This window comes from Schistocerca serialis, chromosome 9, assembly GCF_023864345.2.
Source record: "Schistocerca serialis cubense isolate TAMUIC-IGC-003099 chromosome 9, iqSchSeri2.2, whole genome shotgun sequence".
Taxonomy (NCBI): domain Eukaryota; kingdom Metazoa; phylum Arthropoda; class Insecta; order Orthoptera; family Acrididae; genus Schistocerca; species Schistocerca serialis.
The window spans coordinates 493,842,178-493,868,550 of NC_064646.1; the positions used below are offsets into that span (position 1 = coordinate 493,842,178).

The 26,373-nt window shown below is 43.9% G+C and overlaps 1 protein-coding gene across 1 annotated transcript in view; it reads right to left on the reverse strand.

The window, feature by feature from the left end:
- Positions 1 to 26,373, reverse strand: part of LOC126418733 (anaphase-promoting complex subunit 7) — a 153,516-nt gene that overhangs the window by 105,472 nt on the left and 21,671 nt on the right. The window contains exons 3-4 of the mRNA XM_050085647.1: positions 25,701 to 25,882; positions 1,733 to 1,842 (exon numbers count right to left, since the gene is read on the reverse strand). Coding sequence (XP_049941604.1) covers positions 1,733 to 1,842; positions 25,701 to 25,882 — 292 coding nt within the window. The remainder of the gene's footprint in view (positions 1 to 1,732; positions 1,843 to 25,700; positions 25,883 to 26,373) is intronic.

A 26,373-nucleotide genomic window follows, 5' to 3' on the forward strand; every position in this document is an offset into this window, starting at 1 on the left:
TCCATGAGCTGTTGCAACCGCGCCGAAAATTCAATGCGTTTGACTTTGTCATCGGGTGTCAGGGCTTGTAGCAATTGTAAACGGTAAGGCTTCTGCTTTAGCCTTTTCCGTAAGATTTTCCAAACCGTCGGCTGTGGTAAGTTTAGCTCCCTGCTTGCTTTATTCGCCGACTTCCGCGGGCTACGCGTGAAACTTGCCCACACGCGTTCAACCGTTTCTTTGCTCACTGCAGGCCGACCCGTTGATTTCCCCTTACAGAGGCATCCAGAAGCTATAAACTGCGCATACCATCGCCGAATGGAGTTAGCAGTTGGTGGATCTTTGTTGAACTTCGTCCTGAAGTGTCATTGCACTGTTATGACTGACTGACGTGAGTGCATTTCAAGCACGACATACGCTTTCTCGGCTCCTGTCGCCATTTTGTCTCACTGTGCTCTCGAGCGCTCTGGCGGCAGAAACCTGAAGTGCGGCTTCAGCCGAACAAAACTTTATGAGTTTTTCTACGTATCTGTAGTGTGTCGTGACCATATGCCAATGAATGGAGCTACAGTGAATTTATGAAATCGCTTCAATCATTTGTAATAGCCCTGTACATTTGTATTTTCAGAAAGAACATTTTTGTCAAAAAGCTTAAATGTTTAGCAGTCTTTTCATTGTGCCTGTCTGCATCTCAGTGCTTACTGCATGTGGTGAACAGCAATCTATTCTGTTCATATCATTTTTATTTCATCCTGGACCTTCCACTGTTTTAAAAAAAGGCAAGTTACTGTTTTTAGGTCTAAAACAGAAAACTAACTATAAACTTTGTATAATATTTTTACAAAACCAAAAACAAGACCTGTAGAAGATGACACACAGGTCTCGATACTTGTTTGGGCAAAGAATACAGAAAAGAAACACACAATTTTTTGCAGAAGGTATAATTTTAAAATCTAAATGAAAAAAATTGGTGAGCATAGAACCTATACACTCTTGTTGACTTGAACTCACTCTCAAAGCAGCACTTTCACAGCTATCTCTGACATTTTAATTGTAAAAACTGGCCCTCACTGCTACTAACATTGGCACATTACACTTCTCAAAAGACTGAAATGACAATTGATACATATATGTGAGAGTGCTTGCTTCATGACACACACTACAATCACCAGAATATAGTGCTACCAACACTGACTGATATAATACTCCACTATAGTTGTAGTTTCACCAGAAACTCCTGTTTGATAGTTTTGGTACCAACATTGTATCCATCGTAACTGGTAATGTGGATACTTGGGCACTGAGATACAGTGACTACAAAAATAGGACTAAGGATATGAGCTCACACAATTCTTATTATCATCATTTCAAGGGCTTATATGACTTCACAGGGTTTTTTAATTTGTGTAACGTGGTATCAGGTAGATCTATACAAAAAGTGTGCTTCAATTTTAAATAATTCTGTAATGAGTTTGATGAGATGCACAAAAGTCATTGTGCGAAAATCACTTGTAGACGAGACTTCAACTGATATCCTGGGTCAGGCAAGTCTCTATTCACTTAAAGACTTTAAAAGAGAGCAAAATTATTAGGTCTACACCTTTGATACTATAATAATGCAAGTTTTATTATGACATTCATAGTGATAAGCCAGTCAAACTTACTGGTGTGTGCTTAAGCATACACTAGGACCACTTTGTCTGCACAGCAATTAGCCAGTCGTACGTACTGAAATGAAAGCAGAGCTACTAACCAGTCGCTGCTTACACCCGATGCTGCTTCAAGAACAAGTGAATTGACTTCAATGCCTTTTACTCCAAGGCTCAGCAGTCCTTCTGCAGCTTCAAGGGCCAGTGGACACTCCTAAAAGAGGAAAAAGTATGACAATGACCACACAATTATGTGAAGACCTAAGAATGCATGAAACTCAGAGAAGCTGACATCGATGGAAGTGGGAGGGGGTGGGGGGGTGGGGTGCAAGATGGAAGGGGGAGGGGAGGAGGGAGGAAAGGGGGGATGGGGTGCCACAGGTTTTGAAACAGCCATTGAACCTGAGCATATTGTATTCAGAAGCATGTTCTGCCACTGGATGGTCAACTTTTCTCTTGCATTCTTAAGTTGTAGGGTGTACTGTCAAGTATCACAGATGACAATAACCAGCAGTATATACAATTCAAAAGGTGTGCAAATTGTCTCTTCTCTCACTTACAAATTACACTGCAATTCCTTTGCAAGCTTGCCTGGTTGGTGGTCGTGCTCACATCAAGGGCTATGCAGAAGTTACTGCATAGTTGGTATATGACATGACTGCTTTCACAAGTGGCTCTGCCTCTGACAGGGTAGGATAAGCCCACTGCACATTTCAAGTAGGATGCATGAGAGGATGCACAGGACACATAATGCACCTGGATCTTCTACAGGGATATAACCCACGTGGCAAGGGGTTGTACCCAAGGATGGTCCAAGATATTTCATAAATTGGGTACATTACAGACTACTACTTTTGAAGAGGCAGAAAGTATGGTGGGAACACTATTTCCAATTTAAGGTCATGATGAGAGACTATGAGCTTAATGTGCTCCAGCCCACAATGATAGTGGGTAGGGTTGGCAGGTTGGTTGGTTGGAGTTTAAGGGATCAAACAGCAAGGTCATCAGTCCCTTGTGTCAAAGGTGGTCCATTCGGATGGATTTACATCTCAGAAAAGTCATAACAATAATAGGTAAAAGGCTAAAAAATGTAAAACTGCAGTCGTGTTGTCAATGGTGAAAACAAAAGGAGGGAAGTCAGCAAGTGGGCAACCCCAAAGGCTATGCTAGAGGCAAGAAATATCCCACCTCCGATGCAGACTAGGCAAGATCACATGCTATCCAAAAGTGTTCAACTGCTAGAATGTAAAAGTGCACATTGTAAAAGGAGACTAAACCAATCTAAAAAGTGATAAAAACAGAGTAACAGAGAGAGAAAAGAGGATCTTGGCCAGGGAGGGGAGTCAGGAATCTCCAAACACAGCTTACAGTTGGAGACACCCCAGCCCTCACCATCCTGGCCGTACTCCAGAGGGAGATTAAAAACCTTAGAACTGAAAATAAAAACAACTTTCACAGAGGAAACTGAGAACCAGTTCAACCATCCGGGAATTGTCCGCCAATATTAAAAGTAAAGTGCGGGGAAGTCTGTAACGTAGAGCCAAAAGAAGGGGACATTCCACCAAAATGCGGGCTGCAAACTGGAAGGCTCCACAACCACAAAGTGGGGGTGGCTCATTACACAAAAGAAAACAATCGGTCAGCCTGATATGGCCGATGCGGAGACAACACAAGAGTGGTTGAGTCCTTTCGGGAGAGGTGGAAGAAAGAACGCCATGGGACTGCACCCCCAGCCAAACGATCAGCAAGCTCATTGCCTGGGACACACCCACATGGCCAGGGACCAAAAGGGAGTCAACAGAACAAACAGCATGGTGAAAATCAGCGAGATGGTCATGGATCACCGAGACCAAGGGATGGCGGGAAAAACACCGGTCAATTGCCTGAAGACCACTCATTGAGTCTGTATCTAACAAAACACAGTTGAGTTGGGACTGTTTAATAAGGGTAAGGGCCTGGGAAATTGCCAACAATTCCACAGTAAACACCCCACATGCAGTTGGCAGGAGATGATTTTCCATGCCAACAGAGGACGTGAAGGCATATCCCACAGAATCAGCAGATTTAGAGCCATCGGTGCAAAAACAGCATCCCGAGACGCCCATAAAATTTGGCGGAAAAAACAACGGAACACCATCGGGGGAACGGAATCTTTTGGACCTAGGCGGAGATCCATCCCAATCTGGGGCCGAGGAACTAACCGGGTAGGTGGGGGGGGGGGGGGGGGGGGGGGGGGTGGAACGTGGGAGACAGAACAAAGAAGGAACCTGAAAATCATGTCGAAGAGACGCAAGGCAGAGCTCAACCGGTAAACCTGCTTGAGGGCAGGAATCAGGTGGGTGACGTTCCTGGTCTGGGAACAGGGTAGAACAGGAAGGGAGCAGAATGGACAGCGACTGCATAAGGAACCAGAAGCTGAGACCGACGAACAGAGCTTCAACCAGGAGACCATCAACAGGGCAGGTAGGGAAGGCACTGGTGGCCAAACGGACAACACAATGGTGGACAGGATCCAGGAGGCGCAGTGTGGAAGGAGCAACCGAACCATAAACATGACAATCATAGTCCAAGCGAGACAGCACTAAAGCCCGATAAAGGTGGAGATTAGTGGAACGATCCGCACCCAAAGAGGTGTGGGCAAGGAAGCGAAGGACGCTGAGTTTACAGCAACATCCTATCTCCAGAAGTCTGATATGAGGCAGCCAAGTGAGCTTCTTGTCAAAAACAAGACCCAGGAAACGGAACTGTGGGACTACAGGTAATCGTGCATCGAGGTACAGCTCCGTATCAGGGTGGACCATAGTACGGTGACAGAAGTGGAACACCTGCAATTTTAAAGGAGAGAATTGAAACCCGTGTTAGAGGGTCCATGCAGAAGCACGCTGTATAGCACCCTGGAGATGCCGCTCTGCAGAGACCATCAAAGAGGAACTAATCCAAATGCAGAAATCATCCACATACAGAGCAGGGGTGACCAAAGGACCGACAGAGGCCATAAGTCCATCTATAACAATAAGGAAAAAAGTACACTCAATACGGAACCCTGTGGGATGCCGTTCTCCTGGGTCTGTGGAGAACTAAAAACAGTGCCAGCATGAGCCCTAAATGACTGATGGAACAGAAACTGACAGATAAAAATTGGGAGTGGGCCCCAAAGACCCCACTCACGAAGTGTAAGTAAGATATGATGGCGCCAAGCCGTATCATAGGCCTTGCGAAGGTCGAAAAATACTGCAACCAAATGGCGGCGCTCGGAAAAATCCTGCCGAACAGCAGACTCCAACTGAAGTAAATGATTGATCGGAGACCGTCCCTCTCGGACTGGTAAGGGGACAATAGATCCCGAGATTCGAGGACCCAACTGAGCCGATGGGCTACCATCCTTTCAAGTAACTTGCAAACAACATTTGTCAGACTAATTGGCCAATAGCTTTCAACAAACAGGGGGTTCTTTCCAGGCATAAGGACGGGAACCAAGATGCTATCCCTCCATTGAGAAGGAAAGTCACCCTGGAGCCAAATACGGTTAAGCACCAGAGGAGATGTCATCGTTGTGGAGCACTGAGATGTTGAAGCAATTGGTTATGAATGGAGTCTGGGCCAGGGGCTGTATCGTGAGAAGAAGAAAGTGTGGAAAGAAGTTCCCATCCAGTAAAAGGGTTTCTGTAAGATTCTGACTGACAAGGGGTAAAATATAAGATGGAAGCTTCAGCCTGCTGTTTCTGGTGAAGGAAAGCAGCCAGATAGGAGGTTGATGCTGATGCTGTTGCGAAATGAGTCTCAAGATGTTCCGTGAGAATCAATGGGTCCGTACAAAGGCCGGGAGGGCAAGGCCTGGGAGGGTACACTTCCAATGGCAACCTTGGAGAGAGCGAAGTGTAGCCCATACCTATGACATTGGGACAGTAGAACTGAGGGACAAAACAAAGCGTTTCCAACACACGTGTTTGCTCCGTTTGATTAAGTAACGGGCTTTGGCATGAAGGCATTTAAAGGTAATAAGATTGGGAGCGGCTGGGTGCCTCTTAAGGTGTTGCAATGCTGAACGGTGATCACAGATGACAATGGCAATGGCCGTACTCCACCACGGGACTTGCCGGCGGCGAAATGGTCCAGATGAGCTATGCTTTAGTTACATCTTCACCCCTTCCTTCCCCTCCCTTACCCCTGTCCCGAACCCTAGCAGCGCGAACAATCACAACAGACACATTACGTAGGACATCATCAACACAACCCGACAAAGAGGGGGGAAAAACTACCTGGGCAGTATATAGAGGCCAATTGGCGAGTTGGAAAGACCAACAAGGTAACCTGTCCATCGGGGAGTGGGAATGGAGTGAGAGAATCAACAGGAAGTGGTCACTATCGCAAAGGTCGTCGTGTGTCGACTAGTGTAACGAAGGGGGGAGGGAGGGAGGGAGGGAGGGAGGGAGGGAGGGAGGGAGGGAGGGAGGGAGGGAGGGAGAAGAAAGAGAAAGATCAATGGCAGAAAAGGTACCATGACCAGCACTGAAATGGGTAGGGGAGCCATCATTAAGAAGGCACAAGTCATGGTCTGCAAGAAACTGGTCTATGAGAAGACCCCGACTCAATGGAAATACACTGCCCCACAAGGGATGATGAGCATTAAAGTCCCCTAGGGAGGAGGAAGTTGCTGAATAAGGGCAGTTAAGGCAGCAGGTGTAAGAGCCCTGTCAGGAGGGAGATAAAGATTGCAAACTGTGACCCCACAGTCCAGGAGGACCGTAACAGCAACCGCTTCCTCCTATGTAGTTTGAAGAGGAATCCACATGGTAGCAACATCTGTACGGACCAACGTATAAACGCCACCAGAGGCCTGCAAGGGGCCGACCCGATTTTGACAGAAAGCACGGAACCCACGGAGGGTCGGTGAGTGATCATCAGTAAAATGAGATTCCTGTAGAACCACACAAGCTGCAGAGTAAAACAAAATAAGGGATTTCAACTCCAAAAGGTGATGGTAATATCCATTACTATTCCATGGGATAACCACAGAATGACGATTCAAATGGGGGGTGCACAGGCTAAAGCCAGTCATGCCGCCGGGTCACCACCAATCACCGACAAGGAGGGGGCGGCATCCATGAACAGCAGGTCAAAGTCAGGTTGCGAAGGTGGGGATGGGACCCCTGGCGACACCAGAGGCTCCTTGTCCCACGACTTATGTTTCTTCTTTTTTTCTGTTTGAGACTGAGGAGGGCTGTGCTGCAAAAGGGGACCATCTGCAGCAAGATCTGGAACACAAAGCAAGCGGGCAACCTGGGGGCCCACAGACCATGGTTCTGGTGGTTGTTGTGTGGCAGCAGACGTTTGGCCTGGAAGGTGCTGGGAGGGGGGGGGGGGGGGGGGTCCCCAGGAAGGGTGCCCTTGGCTAGCAGACGCCAAAGAAGTGGGACACTTCTCCGGTTGGGGAGGGGAAGTGGTGCCCGGAGAGGAGGGTGTGGGAACCGCAGGGGAGGGGGAGGAGGAGAGGGGTTCGGGACAGGGGTAAGGGAGGGGTAGGAAGGGGTGAAGATGTAACTAAAGCATAGCTAGATGTCATTGACACAGGATGAAGACATGCATACTTCTTACGAGCTTCACTGTAGGTTAGACGATCTCTGTATCATCTTTTCCTTCTTATAAGCCAGGCAATCCAGTGAACGTGGAGAATGATTGCCATAACAATTAACACACACAGGAGGGGAAACACAGGAACACCCCTCATGGAGTCGACATCCACAGTCACCACAGAGAGGGGTCTGCGAACAATGGGAAGACACATGTTCAAAATGCAAGCACTTAAAACATCTCATAGGTAGTGGGATGTACGGTTTCACATCACATCGATAAACCATAATCTTGACTTTCTCAGGGAGGGTATCCCCTTCAAAGGCCAGGATAAAGGCACCAGTATCAATGCGATTGTTCTTCGGGCCCTTCTGAGCACGCCGAACAAAGTGAAGACCCCACTGTCCTAGGTTGTCTCTAAGTTCCTCATCAGTTTGAAGGATGAGGTCCCTGTGAAAAATTACACCTAGAACCATATTCAAAGTCTGGTGGGGGGTAATGGACACAGGAATTGTGTCAAGATGGTCAGAGGCACGAAGGGTCGCAGACTGGAAAGCTGAAGCATTTTTGATCAACAACGAATCCTACCGCATCTTGCTCAGAGAGTCCACTTCGCCAAACTTGTCTTCAATGTGTTCCACAAAAAATAAAGGTTTGGTATTGGTAAAGTATCCCCATCAGTCCTGATGCAAACCAGACAACGGGGGAAAGGTTTCACCCCCAGCCGACGAGCCTGACCCTCCTCCCTAGGGGTAGCCATGGAAGGGAAGGCTGAAGGGGCAGAAGAAGCAACACTAAGAGAATCATTTCCATTCAAAGAGACAGCTGTAGAAGAACGGAAAGAGTTCTGGACACGTATGTGTTTCATTTGAATAGCGTCCGCCCTGATACCACCCACTCCAATCAGGGGCTCTCCCTACAGGCGGCACCCAGCCACAGCAAGGGCCGTCTGGCACGGCGGCCATTGCCGGGAGTTCCGATGCTCCAGGATGACGAGCAACCACACCAAGGCATGCATGAGGTGGTCACAGCTCAAGTATCAGAAGTGTGATCCCTGTGTTTTCAAGGGGCTCAACCAAAAGGGTACATAGTGACCCCACCACACGGACTGGCTACCGTGCTGGCTATGTACCCTAGCATCAGGCAACGATGTGAAGGAAAAGATGGGAGGAACCAGGAGGGCACATGCCGGAGACACTAGGCAAGGTGCTCTTCCCCAAATGGCTCACACTACAGAATAGAAATTTAGTAATGGAGGTAAAACCCCAGAGGGGTACCAGAGAATGCCAAAAGGAGTAGGTAATTACTCAACAAATCTGGATATAACCAGGAGAATAGCGGGGCCAACATAAACAAGGACACTAAGAAAGGGAGAAGAGAGGGTGGAGGGGAAGGAGCAAGGAGAGGAAAGGAGGGGGAGGGGAAGGGAAAGGAAATGCAGCCCGGGAAAGAAGGAAGGCTGCAATAGCTCAGGGCCCCATGCTCACCACGCACGTACTCATGAAAGGACCATGCATCCCCTGGGGGGGGGGGGGGGGGGGGATACTGGGCAGGGGTGCTTTGCAGCTGGTTTGTGGAGTTTGTTGGGGGATTAGAGTTGCATGGATATAACAAGGGAGATCTGTCTGCAGACTAGGTTTGGAGGGTAGTTCCTTAGTGAGACATTCAGCATACCGGGCAGATACCACTCCATACTACTGCAGATGTGCTGTCCTACCAGTGGCCAGACTGTCCGCTGTCTTTCCCTTCACCTCTGTTTCCCCTTATCCTCAAAGCATGTGGGTCCTTTTCATCTTGGGCTCTCAGTGGTTTTTCACATCCAGAAGGTAAGTACTGGTCGACTTTATTTTATCAAATAATAATAATAAAAAAAGCTGATGAGGATGTGGTAATTCTGAACTTCAAGCAACCACAGATCTGCTAGATACCCAGTAAAAATAGATGCAAAGTTATAAGGATGGTTGAAAAAGTAAGGTAGCAAGTCCTCTGTGAAAACATTTTTATTCACAAAATCAAAGTGGGAGACGAAGTTATTAACACAATGGTACATATTACTTTTCAATGGTTGCCAAAGTTGTTCTATTTTTAAAGCAAACTGATAAAATAGGCACAAGAGCAATCAAGGTGCAAGTCTAGTAGCCACTAACAGCATCCTGAACATTGACATGGATTCTGAAGTGGTGACAATGCGCTTTTTAATGGTTTGAAGAGATAATAACTTGAAGTGAGATTTGGGCTGCATGGATAGTGATCCTATATAGTCTATGAAATGTCAGACAAAATCACTTATAAACTGAGGCCTTATGTAGGTGGGCATTGTCGTTCAACATGATGATATCTTTCAAAGGCAATCCTGGTTATTTCCCCTGAATCATCTTTTGTAACTGCACCAGCTTGGCACAGTAACTGGCACTGGCAGCTTTCAAAGACACTCCACAGGTCAGGAAATCAACCAGCTGCACATCCTGACTGTCTCAAAGGACTGCGGCCATATCATTCTTCATGGGAAACATTGTTTTGAACTACTTTTTTAGGGGGAGTGGGGGTGGGGGGGATACTTCCTTCATCTTTGATGTCATGATGCACCCACAGTTCTCCCTTGGGGTGATATGACACTAGAATGTAACATCAATGATGGGAACAACTGAATGAAAACTATTGATTCAGTAAACTGTTAGAAATGAATCTACTCATTCGGTTATAGTTGTGCATAATGGTTGAATTATTCATTAATTCTTTGAGGTGAAGTCAGTCTGTGCGAGCAACCAAATGAAAACAGTCGGATCAGTTGGTTGTAGTTTCACATATTCATTGGATTATTAGTCATTAGTTTTTTAAAAGTGAAACCAGTCTGCAGAAGTAACTGAATGTTTGACAAGTAGATTTTTTATCTATTCAGTTGCATTAAAATCTCAAAAACTGAATATTTTCATTGAAATATTATGATAAGTATATATTGCTACTACCATATACAGGAGCCACAGACAGGCTCAACGTAAAGACTGCTGTACTTTTTGCTTTTGACCAAAAGGCTTTCCTCTGGAGTAGAAAATACACACACATATTCACACACGCACACCTCATACAGAAGTGTCCACTGGCTCTGGCCACTGTGGCCATGATGTAAGCACTGTGTCCAGTGGGAGAAGCAGTCTGTGGGTGGTGAGGGTAAGAAGCAGGCAGGGTTGGGGAGGGGGGAGAGAGCAGGGTATGGGTGGGGAAGGGTGTAGTGCTGCTTGTGGGAGCATGCAGGCACATGGTAGGGCTGTTAGGTGTAATCACGTGGTTTGGGAGAAGAAGGGGGTTGGTGTCTAACACTGTCCTCCATTTACTTATCCCCTTCCCTGCTCCCACTCCTGCACTACTCAACCCTCTACTCCACCAACACAGCCACTGGTCCTCTTCCCTTTCGCTACTTTTCTCCCTTTCCCCAAACCTCCTGACAGCACCTAGCAGTCCTACCCAGTCCCAATCACATCCATGTGTTCTGTCACAAGAAGCACTACACCATCCCCTACCACACCCTACTATCCCACCTGCCCCCATGCTGCCTCCTTACCCCTTCCCACCACCACCCACACCAGACTGCTGCTCCCATCAGGTGCAGTTATGCCTCAGTGTGTGTGTGTGTGTGTGTGTGTGTGTGTGTTTTGGCCCAAAACTACAATGTAAGCAGTCTTCTCACAGTGGCTGCCTATGACTCAATGTCTCTTTCATATTATAACAATCTATTATTTTCATAATACTGTTGTTATTCTACTTTTCATGTTTGTTTTATAAAAAGGCATTTGCTTAATTGTCAGCTTTGTGTCTATGTCAAAATGCTATAATCATCAGTGGTGAGCATAAAGAAGAAATCATTTGGCTGGATAAAAGGCGATCCTCAAGATAAATTTAATAGAATATACAGTTTCTGCAAGGATGGGTCACATTCTGAAACTGCATTTATTAAGGAAATTCAAAGAAAATTAATAAATGATGGAAAATATTTTTCATGAAAAAATATTTCAGACAAGTGATAGAATATGCTTAAAAAGCAAACATGAATTTATAATGTGGCACCTGTTGAAACATGATGGATGTTTTGCTAAACAGAATACATTATGTTAGAAAGGATGAGGAGTAACACTGCATACAAACCGAATGTGTTCGTGCCTACCCTTAGAGTACTTGTATAACATGAACATAATAAACATCTCATTACATAGGTGTCCCTAGTGTAGCTAAGAATTGGCAACACATTTGCAAATATTTAGTGACCCTGGGCTAGTGCACTTACTTCCGCGTGTGATCCTGAATCGTTCCATTAAATTAATTTTGAATTCCCTTTCCATTTCAATGGTTTGTTACATAATCTCATGTAAGAAGACACAGACACAGAAAATTTCATTTTTGGTCTCCAGGAATGCCGCAGTTCACATAAGTAACAACTATTCTTGTCTTTCATTAACAGTGCATTATGAGGCTCAGCAGCTAACATTACAATGAAGGAAACCTGCTCACAGCAGTGTCTGTCTCATCAGCTCAGTGATTCCATGCTTGTTTTGTGATGCGAGTTGTCGGTTCTAATCATGGTACAGACAAGTGTACTCTAGATTATTATTCACATAAGTAACAACTATTCTTGTCTTTCATTAACAGTGCATTATGAGGCTCAGCAGCTAACATTACAATGAAGGAAACCTGCTCACAGCAGTGTCTGTCTCATCAGCTCAGTGATTCCATGCTTGTTTTGTGATGCGAGTTGTCGGTTCTAATCATGGTACAGACAAGTGTACTCTAGATTATTATTTTCCATTTTATTTAATACAGCTGCAAGTTGCTAGAAGAAGTTCTTTAACAAAATCTGAAGAAAGCCTTTACACATGAAGTCTTCACACAAGTCTGACTACGTAAGCTGCATTAGTGGTCACAGATGTCTGCTTTGTGAATTCCAAGCTTCTTCGTTATACAAACATCCCCACTGTCAACCATACAAATTTGAGTTCTGTTCATCATGTTGGACCCATACGTGAAGGGAATGGTTACAAAGTAAATATAGTTCCTCTTTGCTAAATTTGTGAAAAAGCACTTACGCACCCCTGTAGACACTTGCAGACACCAACGTTAGCAGCTTACTTTCACTCTGGATAGCCTCAAAAATGGGCAATCTCACTCATGTGAATTTAATTGAATAACTTAAATATCACAATAAATCTGCATTAAGTTCAACAAGAATCCATACATGGCTCTCATAATATGCAGTGGGCCTGTGTGTTGCTATAGAGCACATACTGCGAGGTATTCGAACACTCTTTGCAAAATACATCTGCCATAAGAAATCAAACCGTGACAGTAAAACTCATTTCACCACAGTTACTGACTGTGGCTTGACAAAAACATACAAATTTGACAAAAAAATTGCATGAAGAATCGCTTCCAAAAGGAAAACAAATGACATATAAAGCATTAATAATAACATTAAACAAGTAGTTAGGTAGTCAGAAAGCATGACAAGCTAAAAAATTAATTTTGAGCCATATTCATGTCTTACATCTTAGTGTAATGCAGTGCTCATCATATGAAAATAGGTTGTCTGTCTTCATTACTATTGGGTGTGATTTGCAAATTGTAGACTTTTCTGTGGGGCATCACTCAGCCACAGTAAAGCATTTTATAATCTCCAAAATGATGAGTAGCAGCTGACGCCTTTCGACAAAGTGCGAGGCACTGCAGTGTCTGCACGTAAGACACTGCCGGGCAGCAGCAAGTGGAGTCCTGGAGAGCTCTGACACATGTGGTGTTCAGAGGCAGACACTCTGCCATGAAATCTTTTGCAATGATTTTATTGGATGGAACTGTTATAATTGGTGTATCAGAAAGTTAAATACATTGTATCTGTGCAACCGTTGCATTAAACACTTCTCTGTTCAAACAAAAGAAATATAAAAATTTATGCCGAATGGTTTTGAACACGAAATGTTGCACTCAGATGATGTACTGTTTAGTGTTAGACCATGGGTGTAGACATAGCATAACAGTTTGCGCGCAATGCAAGACTTCAGGAACTTCCACAGCCTGCAATGTTGCCACATCATGCAGACAGACTTGGAGAATTATCGGCATTGTCTGTTTATTGTCCTATGTCACCAGGGACGCAATTTAGACTCTGCGGTGGCCTCACTCACTCTGTTTCTGACCTTTACAGCACATCTGAGAATGTACCTGTCAAAACCTTCATTTTGAAACTGTGCAATAGAAGAGCTACCTCTATCGCCCAGCACCATCTAAAAGCTTTAGTCGTCTCTTTTGCCTAGACACAGAAACTCTGTCATAAAAGTCCTGGTGGAACGTGAAGAATTTACATGGTAAATGTAACAACTCGGGTAGTAGTACAGGCACTGAGCACTCAGAGCACACAAACAAGCCAGACAGTGTGTAAAACTGTTTCAAAAACTTCTGTAAATTTACTTTAATATTTGATCACTATTCAGAGAATGTTTAATAATTACTCTGACATACACACACATTGAACACATTACCAGGCATACGATGACAGTAAATGAAAACAGGAGATGAGGACGAAGTGTATTCTCTAAATGGTGGTTAATTAACTAAAAAAATTACAAAGTCACAGAAGTGAATCATAACCTACACAATTTTTATTAGCCCATAAATGCAAGTTTCCCTGCCGAAAACACACAAATAGTGTGCTTTTTGGTTGCAGGGATACAATAGTGACATTGTTTCAGGCCCAGTTTTCCTTTGACGGAGTATGTATGCCTTCCCATGGTGGAGGTGGAATAAATGAGAATACAACCATTTTATTAGCAATGGATGAACTTTGAATCTTTTTTGACTGAGGTGTAGACTATAGCATCAAACTTTTTCTGTGCACCACTCTTCCTCTTATAGAGCATATCTGCAGTTGCATAAACCGCATCCCTACAGTTGGTCATTTTCACCCTGTCAGTGCTACTTCACAACAGCATGGTCGTACGCTCAGTTTCCGTACCGAGTCACGACTAGTCTCACACTCCTGCATGCTTCAGTATGGGGGAACGAGTTGATGAGTGGGAAGCATTTGCAGCGCAACCATTCTCAGACTTGTCATGCTTATGAAACTACAGTGGGACAGAACGAAGCTGGTATAGCCCTAACATTAAACGGGCACCTCAATTTCTAATGTACGCAAACCTCACTCGCTCCTTTTGTGACCTTAACAGCACATCCCACTCCCTGCCAATGTCACCTTCCCAGATCTCGGGGTCACTACTTTTCATTCGAGTAGCTCCTCAATCAGCCTTATGAGACAGAATGCAGCCTATTCCAGTCCTCCCAACAAAATAAAAATCCCTGACAATATCAGGAATTGAATCCAGGTCCACCCGACGGAGGTAGGCTCACTTAAATGTGTCTTGTATATAACAGCATTATTTTGTTTGTTTTGTTTTGTTTTGCTTTGGGATGCAAAAATCAACTGGGCTCATACGCGTCCAAGTCAAAACTATAGAATATGGACACAGAGAGGAGTTAAACGACAATATGTCGGTCCCAATGGACAGAACAGCAGTCGGCTAAAAAAGGCACGTGGAAAAAGGGCTAAAAAATACAGAAATGGAGGTCCGAAGCTAGAAATTAAATGGCCTTCACCATATTGCTTCAGTGAAGAAAAAGTAAAACATGGTCGACTGCCCACGCATCATTCACTAAAACAGCTGATAAATCACACGGCAAACCCAAGCTGGAACATAAATGGTTAAAAAAAGGGCATTCCATCAGGAAGTGGCAGACAGTTAAAATTTGGGCGCAATATGTACAAAGTAGTGGGGAGCTCCACTTAGCAAATGACGATGGCAAAAAGGCAGTGCCCAAAATGCAGCCGAGTTAAAATGATCTCCTCCCGGCGGGAGGGCCGAGAGGGGGTCGTCCAAAGCACTGGGAGAGGTTTAATAAGCCGAAGCTTATTCCCATGAAGGGAGGACCAGTGGCAATGTCAAAGGGACACCACCTCCTGACAGACGGAAATGCAGAGATCATCGGAGGGAATATAGCAACTTGCGGGCTGAGGTACGAGGACTGCAGCTTTAGCAGCAGCATCAGGAGCCTTGTTTCCTGGCAGACCGACATGACCATGAACCCACAGAAACATGACACTGGCTCCACCAAGAGTGAGAAAGTGACAGTTTTCCTGGACCCGCTGCACTAAGGGATGTGCAGTGTACAGCGCACATAGACTTTTGAAGGGCACTGAGTGAGTCTGAGCAGAGGACACAATTGGAAAGACTGTGTCTCCAGAAGTACTCCTTGGTCTGATACAAGGTGAACAGCTTGGCTGTAAATACTGAGGAGTAAGCCAGAAGCTGATATTGAAAGATACGGGTGCCAATGATGAAGGCACACCCGACCCCACGGTCAGTCCGAGAGTCATTAGTGTATACAAAGGTACTATCGCGAAGTTCCATGCGAAGGTTGTGAAACTGAAGGCGATAGACTGAGGTTGGAGTAGTGTCCTTAGGAATTGAATGAAGGCCAAGGTTAACATGGGCCAATTCACAACAGCAAGGTGGTGAAGGGTTCACACCCACAGGGAAAGTTGTAGGTAGCATGACGTTAAGCCACCGTAGCAAGTGCCGAAAGCGGACTCCAGGATGTAACAGAGAAGAGGCACGAGCCTCATACTGATGATCAAAGATATCAAAGGAATCATCAAAGAAGGAGGCATAGGGATGGCGGCCACGCATGGCAGACCAACAGCGTACATACGTGCTAAGCAGAAAAGTCACGGCGGCAGGACAGTGGTAGTTCAGCAGTTTCAGCATACAGACTCTCACCCAGGCTTGTGCAAAAGGCGCACGTGGCCAAACAGATGCCATGATGGTGGGTAGTATTGAGATGGTGTATGAGGGATGTGTGTGCAAATGCATAAACAAAGCACCCACAGTCGAGTTTCGAACGGACAAGGGACCAGTACAAACGGAGTAGAGTGGTTTGATTGGCACCCCAGGAAGTACCATTGAGGACACGTAGGACATTGAGGGACCGTGTACAGTGGGCTGCCAGGTAAGATACCTGGGAGAACCAAGAGAGTTTCCTATTGAGCCTGAGTCTCAGGAATTTTGTAGCGTCAATGAATGGAAGGGCAACAGGCCCAAAATGAAGAGATGGTGGGAGAAACCATTTGCGCCGCCAGAAATTCATACAGACAGTTTTGTCAGTGGAAAAGCGAAAGCCATTGTCGATATTCCAGGAATAGAGAAGATCAAGACAGTGCTGAAGACGCTGCTCAGTGAGACAGGTCCATGGAGAACTGCAATAGATGGCAAAATCATCAACAAAAAGGGAGCCGGAGATTCCCGGTGGAGACAGGAGGGTTAATGGCAATAGCAAAGAGGACGATGCTCAGTACGGAACCCTGAGGCACACCATTTTCCTGGATAAAGGTGTATGACAAGGCAGAACCCACACGCACCTTGAAAACTCGGTCTCGTAAAAATGCCTGAAGAAAACAGGGCAGGTGCCCACGGAAGCCCCACGTGTAAAGAGTATGGACAATACCAGTTCTCCAGCAGGTGAGGTAGGCCTTCTCCAAATTGAAAAACATGGCCACAGTCTGGGATTTCTGCAGAAGATCATTCATGACATGGGTGGACAAAGTAACAAGATGGTTAACTGCAGAACGCCGCACTCGAAATCCACACTGTGCATTCATCAGTAAATGGGGCGACTCGAACCACCACACCAGCTGGGCATGAATCACATGTTCCATCACCTTGCAAACATGGCTGGTAGGAGAGATGGGGCGGTAGCCAGAAGGAAGGTTTTTGTCCTTACTGGGCTTAGGTATGGGCATGTCAGTGGCTTCACACCAATGTCCAGGAAATGTGCCCTCAGCCCAGAGGCGGGTGTACGTGTTAAGCAGAAAGTGCTTCCCCGCAAGAAAAAGGTGCTGCAACATTTGAATGTGGATGGTGTCTGGCCCTGGGGAAGAGGATCGGGATGAGCCGAGAGCATGATCTAGCTCCCTCATAGTAAAGGCGGCATTGTAGTACTCACGATTCGGAGAAGAGAAGGGTACACCCAAGCCTCCTCCACTTGTTTCTGATGGATGAAGGCAGGGTGATAGTGGGAAGAGCTCGAAACTTCCACAAAATGGCGGCCCACGGTGTTGGAGATAGCAATAGGGTCGACGATGACATCGTCAGTTACTGTCAGGCCAGAAATTGGGGAATGGATCTTGGTTCCAGAGAGCCATCTGAAGTTGGCCCACATGACAGAGGAAGGTATGGAACTGTTAAAAGAACAAGTGAATGAAATCCAGCTAGCTCTTTTGCTATCCAGAAGAACTAGATGACACTTTGCATGCATCTGTTTATAATGAATGCAGTTTTCCAGCATAGGGTGGTGGTTAAAAATGCGGAGAGCATGTCTCCACCCACGAATTGCATCGCGGCATGCCTCAGTCCACCAAGGGACTGGAACATGATGTGGTAATAAGGAAGTGCAAGGAACGGAACGTTCTGCAGCAGTAAGGATAACGTTGGTGAGATAGTCCACCTGGTCATCACAACTGGGAAAATCTTGTTCTTTGAAGGTCACCACGAAGGAGTAAAGTTGCCAATAAGTCTTAGTAAGCTGCCATTTGGGAGTGCATGCTGATGGGATAGGAGTCGGCAGATTGAGAGCACATGGGAAATGGTCACGCAAGTAGGCATAAGAAAGATCAGACCACTCAAGAGGGTGGACAAGCTGGGCAGTGCAAAAGGATAGGTCCAAATGGGAATAGGTGTGTGAGGAGTTGGAAAGGAAAGTGGGTGCACCAATGTTAAGGCAGAGGAGGTTAAGTTGGTTAAGAAGGTCAGCCAAGAGGGCACCTCTCTGACAGGTCCTGAAGAACCCCAAAGCTGATGTTACGCATTAAAGTCACCGAGTAGCAATAACAGGGGAGGTAGCTGTCAATAAGCTGAAGGAAGTCTTGCCCTCGTGACATCGAATGACGGAGGTACATAACTGTTACAGAGGTAAAAAGTCAGGCAGGGAAGGAAAAGGCGAACTGAAACAGCTTGAAGACAGGTAGTCAGGGAGATGGGTTGACTATGAAGGTCATCCCATATGAGGAACATGACGCCCCCACGAGGTGGAATTACAACCACAGCGGGAAGGTCACAACGAATCGGTAAGTAATGTGAAAGCTCAAAGCGCTCGTGAGGGTGCAATTTTGTTTCCTGAAGGCAGAGTACAAGGGTATGCTGCAATGCTAAAAGCAGCTGTAAATCCTCTTTGTGGAACTTTAGGCTGTGAATGTTCCATTGGAGGACAGTTACGAGGAGGAACAGATGTAGGGGTGTCAACTCAGCGGCCGCCGAGTGACAGCCGGTGTAGAGTTGCTACTACAGGGCACAGAAGCAGGAGGATCCTGCTCCACGGGGTCAACAGAAGCATTGGCTCGCTTGTGCGGTCGATCTGTGGAGTCCAACGCTGAAAAGCAATCGCCACACATACTTGCGACCTCAAATTCGGCTCATGTGCAGTGGGCAGTCATGCTCGTGTGCATCCCCGTCACAGGTTACACATTTAGCTGGGTGTTGACAAGACGTTCTAGTGTGATTGAAACAATGACACTGGTAACAGCGCATCAGGTTCGGAATGTAAGGCTGGACTGTGATGATTTGGTAGCCTGCTTTGGTCTTTGATGGCAGCACCACCTTACCAAAGGTGAGGAAAAGAGTGTGGGTGGGCACTAAGGAGGAATCTACTTTTTTTTATTACACGATGGACGGCAATGACACTCTGATCAGAGAGGTAAGATTGGATTTCAGCTTCAATGAGACCATCGAGCAGCCTGGCGTAAATTATACCACTGAGAGAATTCAAAGTTCTATGGACTTTGACATGAACAGGGTAGCCGTGGAGAAGTGAGGTAGCAAGCAGTTGTTGTGCTTGAGAATCAGAAGCAGTTTCCAAAGGCAAAGTTCCATTCCGTAAACGAGAGGAGGATTTCACAGGGCCAGCAATTGTATAGACACCTTTCTGAATAATAAATGGATTTACTGTGGCCAAGGACTGACCGTCTTCAGTACGTGAGACCATGAGAAACCATGGCACAGCGGGAATGGTCTTCAAATCATTAGCCTCATTACATTTATGTTTTGTAGATGTCGATTGGGAAGATGATGGACTCATTGCGAGTAAATCCCCCACGACTGCCAGCGTCTCTGATGGTGCGCTCCTTCCAACTGGAAGCTCCCTTCACAAGGGGGCGCACCCGCCTTAGGTGATTGTTCACACTTCAGGTCACACCTCCCGAACATCAAATAGGTGGACCAATCGGCATTTGGGAAGGCTGCAGCTCAGGCAATCACCCCTCCCTGGGCCTGGCCTGTACCAGGGGAAACGTGCACCCTACCTGTTGACCCGGGGCTGGGAATTACGCACTACCCAATCACCTGTTACGTTTCAGATGTGTGAGCCAGCCTTCAGGAGCACACAAGGAGGAAAAAGAAAAAGAGGAACCTCAAACGCCGAAGTAGAGGAATGAGAGAAAAACGGAAACAAGGAAAGGAAAAGGGAGCGAAAAACAAAGGTGAGACTGTTCTTACATCAGCGACAGGATGCAGAACATTCCCAATAACGCCCCAGACATGTTCCTCAAGGGAGGGGAAAAATAATAGCAAGAGGCATGCAGCACAGAAGGGAAAAAACGCTGAAAAAGCTGGGTCCCATGGTAGCTAAGCACAAACTCACCAAGGAGTGGCGAGCCCCCTGGAGGTAACAGCATTATGTGTGAACAAACTGAGTACTACTGATCCTATCTGACAATTCTTCTATTATGAGACAGAATAGAATGACAGTACTTACCTTAGGGAGGCAAAATGCATAGTACTGCTAATAGCCACACATACAACAGGGATAAACTTCATAGCTTTCAGAAATAATAGCTCCTTCCTCAGGGAGAGGAAAGATGAATAGGTTGAGGAAGGTGAAAGAAAGGGCTGGCCATTCTGAGTCCAGAATGAGAGGGACCCATCTGTAATGCGGAGGAGTCCAAGTGACCAGCTTTTCCCCAAACTATTCCTCTCCCCTCCCCAAGGAGGGATCTATTATTCCTGGAAGCTAGGAAGTGTATCACTTTTATGTGTGACCATTGACAATATTACATATTTTCCCTGCTGGAGGCAAACACTGGACAGCAAATACGTCTCATAATTTATTAGTTTTCTCTATTTAAGTTTGCTCTGGTTAAATCATTCACATACACTGAGAAGATTTGTGGTCGCACTATGTTTTACTGGGGGCTTCCCTGCCATTACTTTCAAAATAAATAAATCAGAACTGTTTTCCTCTCCTCTCCTACGGTGCTTGGTTCTGTGTTGTGAATTTCTTTGCTCCTAAGAGTTTCTTTTGTTTTCCATGTTTTTATTCTTTGAAGTTTCTGTTGTTGCTGTGAGTCATCTTTTAGATATTAAAGGAAGAAGATCACTATTCCTTAAAGTGTTGTGTTCTTGCTATAAAATTATATCCTAAGTCCATCCACAACAGGTTATGGGCCCAGGTTTGAACATCCAGGCTCTGAGAATTACAGTATTTGTTCGTGAGACTATTTTTCCATTTACTAGGATATTCATGAGACTCCAAAATTTTTGGAATGGCAGACACAGTGCTTCACTTGAGTGATGATATTAGTCATACAAATATTCACAAACTGTCAAGTGAAGATCAGTGGGAAACACGGAAATGGCAGATTCTACTTTGTTTAATGGAACATTCTCTTTATTCAATTATAGAGGGTACACGTCAGTGTCCGTCATTAGCAGAAGGAGAAGAACCGTCCGACGCCTATCACCACTGACAACGGGACAATGCTCAGGCAGCTCGTATCATTGGAAGGGTGCTTGATGAGGAACTTGCTATTCATGTACGAAAGAAGACTGACGCAAAAGAAATCTGGGATACCCTTATGTCAGTACATGAACAATCTTCATTGCAGCAACTATATATGTTGTTCAATTGTTTCTTTAAAACATCAAAAAATGACATCACGTCTATAACAGAACATACATTGCTACTTGTGAACATTTTCCATGACTTGTGCAGTGAACTGAACAAAATTAATCCAAATGCAACTTTGCCCCTTTCGCTACTCCACCATTGTATTTTCAAAACATTAGAATCTGAATATCACTTTTACAGGTTGACCTGGTATTGTGTTCTTGAACCTGAGCGGACGACAGTTTTTAATTGAGAATTTGCGTTCGATTACAATTAACTGGCTACACAGGCAGCTGGTGCTTTCTACGCAAAATCAAAATCAAATGAGCAACATCAAAAACGGAAGCAATTTGCAACAGAGGGGAGTAAGTCAAAGAAGAAAGAAAGTCGTATGAATCTGTATTGCAAGAATGCTGGACATATTATCGCAAAATGCCAAAAGTGCATATCTGCAGAAGAAGCAAGAGTGACAGCTAACAACAATAATAATTCGAATTCCAGTTTAAAAGTGAGCAACAAACCAAATACATTTCTAGCCACTAGCTTGTTGTCTCATGTTATTTTTGATAATGCAGATTCTAGGATTTTGGCCTCTGGCACAATCAGATCATATTTCACCAAATAAATGGCATTTCGCTACATTCGAAAAGTTTCAGATTCCACAATGTGTGCAGACATTTGGCAAAGAAGTTATTTTTGCACATAGGGCTGGCAGTATTCATATTGAAATATTCATAAACAAAAGGTGGTCACCTGCTGTCCTTGAAAATGTCTGGTATGTACCCGATTTCAGATATCAACCTTTCTTTGTGCATCAAGCTACACACGTGGATATAATATGACTTATGATAGCAAAGGTGTTATCATTCTGCGATGTAGTGAAATAGTCACAACAGGAAGACTAGTTGATTCAGTTTATATTATGAACATGCGAGTTTGTCCTCCAGATTTACAAGTAATGATTAACTTAGCAACTTCAAAAGAACAACTACAATGTTGGCATGAGAGACTTGGTCATCAAGATAAACATCACGTACGAGATGTGCTCTCTTGTTTTCGTATATCAGTTAAGCGCCCTGATACCACATCATTTTGTGATGGATGTGTTCTTAGCAAATCCCACTGTAAACCATTTAGTCATCACAGAAATCGTTCACAAACTGTCAGTGAGTTGATCAATGCAGACATTAATGGAGCCATGTCTACTGACTCAATAAATGGTTCTCATTACTATGTGATTTTTGAAGATGAATTTTATCATTTCGTTTGGATATATTTCATGTGAAATAAATCTGAAGTGGCTAACAATTTGAAAACATTTTTGAAGGAGTCTAATGCTATTGGTCATAAGGTAAAAGTATTTCGGTTTGGTGGTGGAGGAGAGTTTAACTGTAACATAGTAGCTGCTGTTCTACGAGACTGTGATATTGAGTTTCGTCTTATATGTCCAGACACTACTGAGCAAAATGATGTTGCCGAACAAGCAAATCAACATATAGTTGAAATAGCTAGCTCAATGTTAAAGTCTAGCAAGTCACCTAACTCGTTTTGAGCTCATGCATGTGACACAGGCATTTTTCTACTCAAATGTAGCGGGAAGCCAAGTGCTGAAGGTAAAACACCTTTCGAACTGTGGACTGGCAAAGTGTTTAACAGTTTTACTACCTACGAATTTTTGGATCAAAATACTATGTTTAATTGCCAAAGAAATTTCATTCCAAGTTCAATGAAAAGGCTATACCTGGTCATTTCAATGGCTATGTGAATGGCAAAGATGGTTCCAGAGTGTGGATTCCATCAAAACATCGTATGATGAAATCACGCAATGTTGATTTTCAACCAGAAAAGCTACGTACAACTGGAAATTCGATTGAATTGGAATTTAATTCCGTGCCTGAAGAAACAGGAGAGAAAAGTGAATCTACTGTTGATCAGATTGAAACTAGTGACCAAGAATATTTGAATGAGTTACCAAATCCACGAGTTCGTGAAATATGTCCTCCAGTAAAATTTAGTGACTACAAATTAGGATACCAGCCTCACCACTCTCAAGAAGCACATGCATTATTTTACCTGACGAAAACAATCCATGAAGAGCTTGCACCAACAAACTTCAACGAAGCTATGGAAAGTAGTAATTCCAATGAATGGTTTATGTGATGAAAGGAGAAATGAAGGCGTTTGAAGAAAATGATACCTTGGACTTGGTAGAATCGCCTAAAGGAAAACATGTTATCAATAATAAATGGGTAATTCATATAAAATATAAGCCAGAAAAAGCTGACTGATGGATACCGTGCTCGCTTGGTTGTGCGCAATATGTTTCAACATGCCAGACTTGATTATGATGAAACATTTAGTCCAGTTGCTCATTATGATGCTATTCATGCTATAATAGTGATTGCAGCTTAAGAAAATTTGAAACGTGCTCAGTTTGACAATAGAACTGCATTTTTATATGGTGACTTGGATACAGAAATATACATGGTTCAACCAGAAGGTATCTATGAAGGGTGAGGTTGTGTTTGTCGACTTGAAATCATTGTATGGACTTAAGCAATCACCCGTTGCTGGACTAATAAGTTTCATTCATTCATAAAAAATGGCTTTATTATTTCAACAGCAGGTTCTTACAATTTACATTCGACAAATCAAAACAGAAAAATTGCTGATTGTTATTTATGTCGATGAGGGACTTACAGCAGGAACAACTGAAAGTGCGGCGATTTCATTTTTAGATAGGTTAAGGTCTGAATTCAAAACAACAGTGGGATCCTTAGACTCATTTTTAGGTATGCAAATAGAGCAATGAGAGTCTGGCTTGTTTATTTCACAGCGAGCATACACAGAGAAGATTCTACATTGTTTTAACATGGCTGATTCAAAACCATTAAAAACTCCATGTGATAATGAACAATTAGATAGTGAATATAGCAATAATCTTGACAACAACATTCCTTATTGTTCAGCTGTGGAATCATTAATGTACCTGGCATGCTCTGCTCATCCAGATCTTGCTTATGCTGGTTCAAAGTTGCTCGATCTATGGCTAAACCCACTTCTTCTGATTGGAATGCTGTAAAACATATTTTCAAATATCTTTGTGGCACTTCAGACTTAGGTCTCTTCTATGCTTCATCTGGCGGTAAACTTTCTGCCTATGCTGATGCTGACTTTGCTGGCAACACTAAAACAAGATGATCCACAAATGGTTTTGTTTCGATGATTGGTGATACAGCTCTATTGTGGACATTTCAACTGCAGAAATCAGTTGCACTATCCACCACTGAAGCGGAGTTCGTTGCTGCAAGTGAAGAAGCCAAGGAGTTAGTATGGCTCAACAGACTGCTTTTGGGGCTCAGTGGAAAAAGTAACATGCCCGTATTGTTCATTGACAATGCAAGTGCCATTAAATTAGTGAAACACGCAGAGTTCCACAAACGTTCTAAGCAGATTGAAATACGGTATTATTTTGTGCGTGAACTGTATCGAAATGGGGATATCAATGTAGAATGTGTGTGTTCTGAAAATCAACTAGGTGACATGTTTACAAAGCCTTTAAAATCAAACAAATTTAAAGCAAGGTGTACCAAGATAGGACTTCATAACTAATGTGTTTTGACCTCTTATTTTTTATTTAATAGTTGTTCAGTGGACCACAGTCTGATTTGAGTGGAAGTGTTAAAGTAAATAAATCAGAATTGTGTTTCCTCTCCTCTCCTATGGTAGTGCTTGGCTCTGTGTTGTGAATTTCTTTTTTCTTATGAGTTTATTTTGTTTCCCATGTTATTACTCTTTGAAGTTTCTGTTGTTGCTGTGAGTCATCTTTCAGATGTTAAAGAAAGAAGATCACTATTCCCAAAAGTGTTGTGTCCTTGCTATAAAATTATATCCTAAGTTCACCCACAACAATTACTTTCAAACATTTGCCACTTGAAGTAACATACTGTGTTCTACCAGAATCGTGCAGCCACTTATTTTTGAATCGAATAATGGAAACTCCAGGTAGGAATATCAACAAGGTAAGAAAAGACAGAGTGATACTTACTGTAAATAAGACACACCAAGTTTCAGGCAGGCACATAAAGCTTTTGGCCACAGCCTTCATCAGTAAAAGAGAAACACACACCATTCACAAATGCAAGCAAGCACATCTCACGCACACATGGTGGAAGCTTAATTTATGTGTCTTTTAACTGTGCTGTCTGCAATTTGAGGTGTCTTTTTTACAGTAAGTAACAATCTGTCTTTTCCTACACTGTCAATTTTATTTTTGAAAAGATATTCCTTATAACTGAGTCTCAATAAGCTAACAATGTGACACAGTGTCAAATGGCAATTAAAAATCAAGGAAGATATAGTGATTGTTAGTGGATTTTTTAAAATCCAACAACAAAGGAAAAAAAACATCATTCAGATATATTTAAGTAATATTTGCATTGCTAGAGGGAGCTGAACATACCAGTAAATCAAATATGGAATTGTGACAGAAGGACCCATTCACACTTACTTCCTTACTACTAACATGCTTACCCTAAGAACTTCCTTGTAAGCTGTTATGGCAGAACGCTCCATTCCTCCTTGCTGATACAGTTTTGCCAAAGCCATGTTGATTTTTGCATTTCGTTGTTTACCAGGTATACTCTGCAAAACACCTATTGCTTGGTGATTTTGTTTCAGATTAACGTGACAAAGATGCATCTGGTACTTTATATCTGCAAGAAATAAAGCTGCAGTTAAAAGTTTTATACATATATATATATATACATGTATATACATAAAATCTACTCCTGAAGCAGGAGCAGAAGAACACAAAGATAAAAGGTATTACAGTTTGCAAGCTACTGAAGCTAGTGGCTCCTCCTTCTGGATGAAGGTTTGAAAAGAAATGTAGAGGGGTAAGTCTACCCTGACAGAGTTCGGGGTGACTTTTCCAAACTCTACCCCTTTTCCTAAACCTCATCAGTTCTTTTTCATCACCCCTCTATTTTTCCCTTCAACCCTTCTGTCAGAATGAGCAACCACTGGCTTCGAAAGCTTGCAAACTGTAATATCTGTTATGTAAGTGATCTCCCACCAATGGTTGGTGAGTGAGTGTATATATAAAAACCTTGATGACGTTCAATATTTTTGTAACTGATTTGTAACGTGGCACACTGTTGGGGAACTACTGGACAGAACACCATCGCTGAATCACTTACTCGAA